The sequence below is a fragment of the Saprolegnia parasitica genome (assembly GCF_000151545.1).
Source record: "Saprolegnia parasitica CBS 223.65 unplaced genomic scaffold supercont2.1189, whole genome shotgun sequence".
Lineage (NCBI taxonomy): Eukaryota > Oomycota > Saprolegniomycetes > Saprolegniales > Saprolegniaceae > Saprolegnia > Saprolegnia parasitica.
The window spans coordinates 1-2299 of record NW_012157583.1 but is presented as its reverse complement, the minus strand read 5'-3'; the positions used below and the strand labels follow the sequence as shown (position 1 = coordinate 2299).

At 60.8% G+C, this 2299-nt stretch overlaps 1 protein-coding gene across 1 annotated transcript; it reads left to right on the top strand.

Moving 5' to 3' along the window:
* Positions 1-10: 10 nt before the first annotated feature.
* On the top strand, positions 11-2285 carry SPRG_18425 (hypothetical protein; the record flags this gene model as incomplete). Its single annotated transcript, XM_012357863.1, has 10 exons — positions 11-384; positions 450-564; positions 628-798; positions 845-994; positions 1042-1169; positions 1221-1296; positions 1344-1448; positions 1501-1911; positions 1950-2090; positions 2143-2285. Coding segments are annotated over 10 exons (1814 nt in total), but the record flags the coding sequence as incomplete, so codon positions are not given.
* Between the last annotated feature and the right edge of the window lie 14 nt (positions 2286-2299).

The window sequence follows — 2299 nt, the reverse complement described above, 5'->3', positions numbered from 1 at the left end:
GCCACCGCTCATGAAGCTGACGCCGTTTGCGCGCAGCGTCAGCGCGGTTGTATCCGAAGCGCCGCCGATGGAGATTGGATTCCTCGGTCCCGTGAGCAACGACACGATCGCGCAGCTCAACGCGGGTCTGCGGCAGCTCACCGGCATCATCTCGGACGACCTGCTCACGCGGCACTCGCCCAAGAGCCTCTACGTGCCGTCGCTGCGTAATTTCAAGGTCTGGTCGACTGTGGTAACGTACCTCAGTCGCCAGGACGCGGTCGTCTTTGTCACTGCGTTTGCGCCGACGCGCCACTTTTCCGAGCCCATGCCGCCCCTCTTGCGCCGTCTCGATGCCCAAGCCGACATTGTCGTCGGCGTCACCGAGGCCCAGAGCTACGGCATGTACGTTTGTATGGAACTACCAGGATCGATCGATCGATGGATCCACCGACTCATATTTCCGGTAGTTCGGGCAACGACATCACCGTGGGCATCACCGATACCGGACTCTACTTGGACCATGACCAGTTTGACCAGCCCGGCGCGAGGCCATTTGGGCGAATTGTCTCGACCAACCGCAAGGTCCATAAATCTCTCTCTGCACTGTCCCGTCGTCGTGAATGTATCAATGTATCAATCCAATAGGTCGTCTCCTACGAAGCGTTTGGCGACCAGTTTGATCAATCTGAAAACATTACGTGCGGCCATGGCACCCACGTCTCGGGCATCCTACTTGGCAGCTCGTTGACCAAAGCGCAGCCCAACCTCGGCGTCGCCTTCAACGCCAAAGTGGCCTTTATGGACATTGGGACGCAGGTATGGACGACGTGTCGTCGCCAGAGACAGTACACTGTGGATGTAGAGCCCGCGGTGCGCCAACCTCCCGAATGTCAACTGCCCCGTGAGCCTCCAGACGCCGTCGGACGTCTCGGACTTGCTTCGCAACCAAGTGCGCGCAGGCGCCAAAATCTTTTCCTTCTCGTGGGGCACCGACGGCGACGACTACAGCCAAGTACGACCCTCGGCACCGTGTCGCCACGACTCTTATGCCAATATTAGCAAGCGCGAGACCTCGACGACTATATCTTCTCCAACCCCGAAACACTGATTGTGATTGCGGCCGGCAACTCGGGCGACGAAGGGCCGCGCTCGATCAGCTCGCCCGCCGGCGCCAAGAACGTGCTCAGGTACCAACAATACGCTCTCGTGGTTGCAGATACATATCTCGCTTGGCGTAGCGTTGGCGCGTCCATGAACACGGTGGCCAGCTTGGCCTCGACGCTCAACTGCCCGAACATCTTCAACCCCAACAGTGTCGCGTCTTTTCTTCGATCGGCCCTACATCGGACGGTCGCTTGAAGCCGGACCTCGTGGCGCCCGGCCAAGTGATCACATCGTCCCAGAGCCTCGCCGCCGGCTCGACGACCAAGACGACGCAGGTCTGCCCGCTCCAAGGCACGTCCCAGGTAGTACAAATATATCCTCCTGTCAGAGTCGTATCTTATCCCGAGCGTGTAGGCGACACCTGTCGCCGCCGGCGTCGCTGTCCTTATCTACGAGTGGCTCCGCGACGGCTGGTGGAAGGCGGGGACCCGCGACGTCTCGCACGGCCTCAAGACGATTCCGGCCTCGCTCATCAAGGCGCTCATGATCCATAGCGCGACGGGCTTGAAGAATCGCATCGGGCCGCTCCGGGGTCTCGTGACGTGCTCGTTTGTGCAGCAGACGGCGACGCCGCTGGCGTACCCCGACTTTAACCAAGGCTACGGGCTCCCGCAGCTCTCCAATATCGCGTCGTTTGGCGCGTCCGCCACGCCCAAAGTGTTTTTCCTGCCGAACTCTACCGTGAGCGCACCCACGCTGCGCCACGGCGGGCTGCACACGTACAGCTTTACCGTGCTGCCGGGGCAGTCGCTTCGCGTCACGCTCGTACGTCGACCTTTTCTATCGAGTGCTCACTGAACTAGGTGTGGACCGACCCGCCGGGCTCCATGGCCGCCACGACGCAGCTGCAGAACAACCTCGACCTCTCGGTGGTCCTCGGCACCACGATCTTTTACCCGATTGCGTCGCCCAACGGTCCCGACACGGTCAACAATGTCGAAGTGGTACGATTTCGTGGGTTGAAACATTGATACGTAGTGGATATGAATGGCGTAGGTGGATGTGTCGTACGCGGCGCTGGCCAAAGTATCGTCGGGCGCCTCGGGCGACATCAGTGTCGAAGCGCGCATCGCTGGCACGTCCGTGCTCGTGACCAACGCGCAGGCGTACTCGCTCGTCGCGTCATCGTCCGCCGTCGCGTCCAACATGCCCA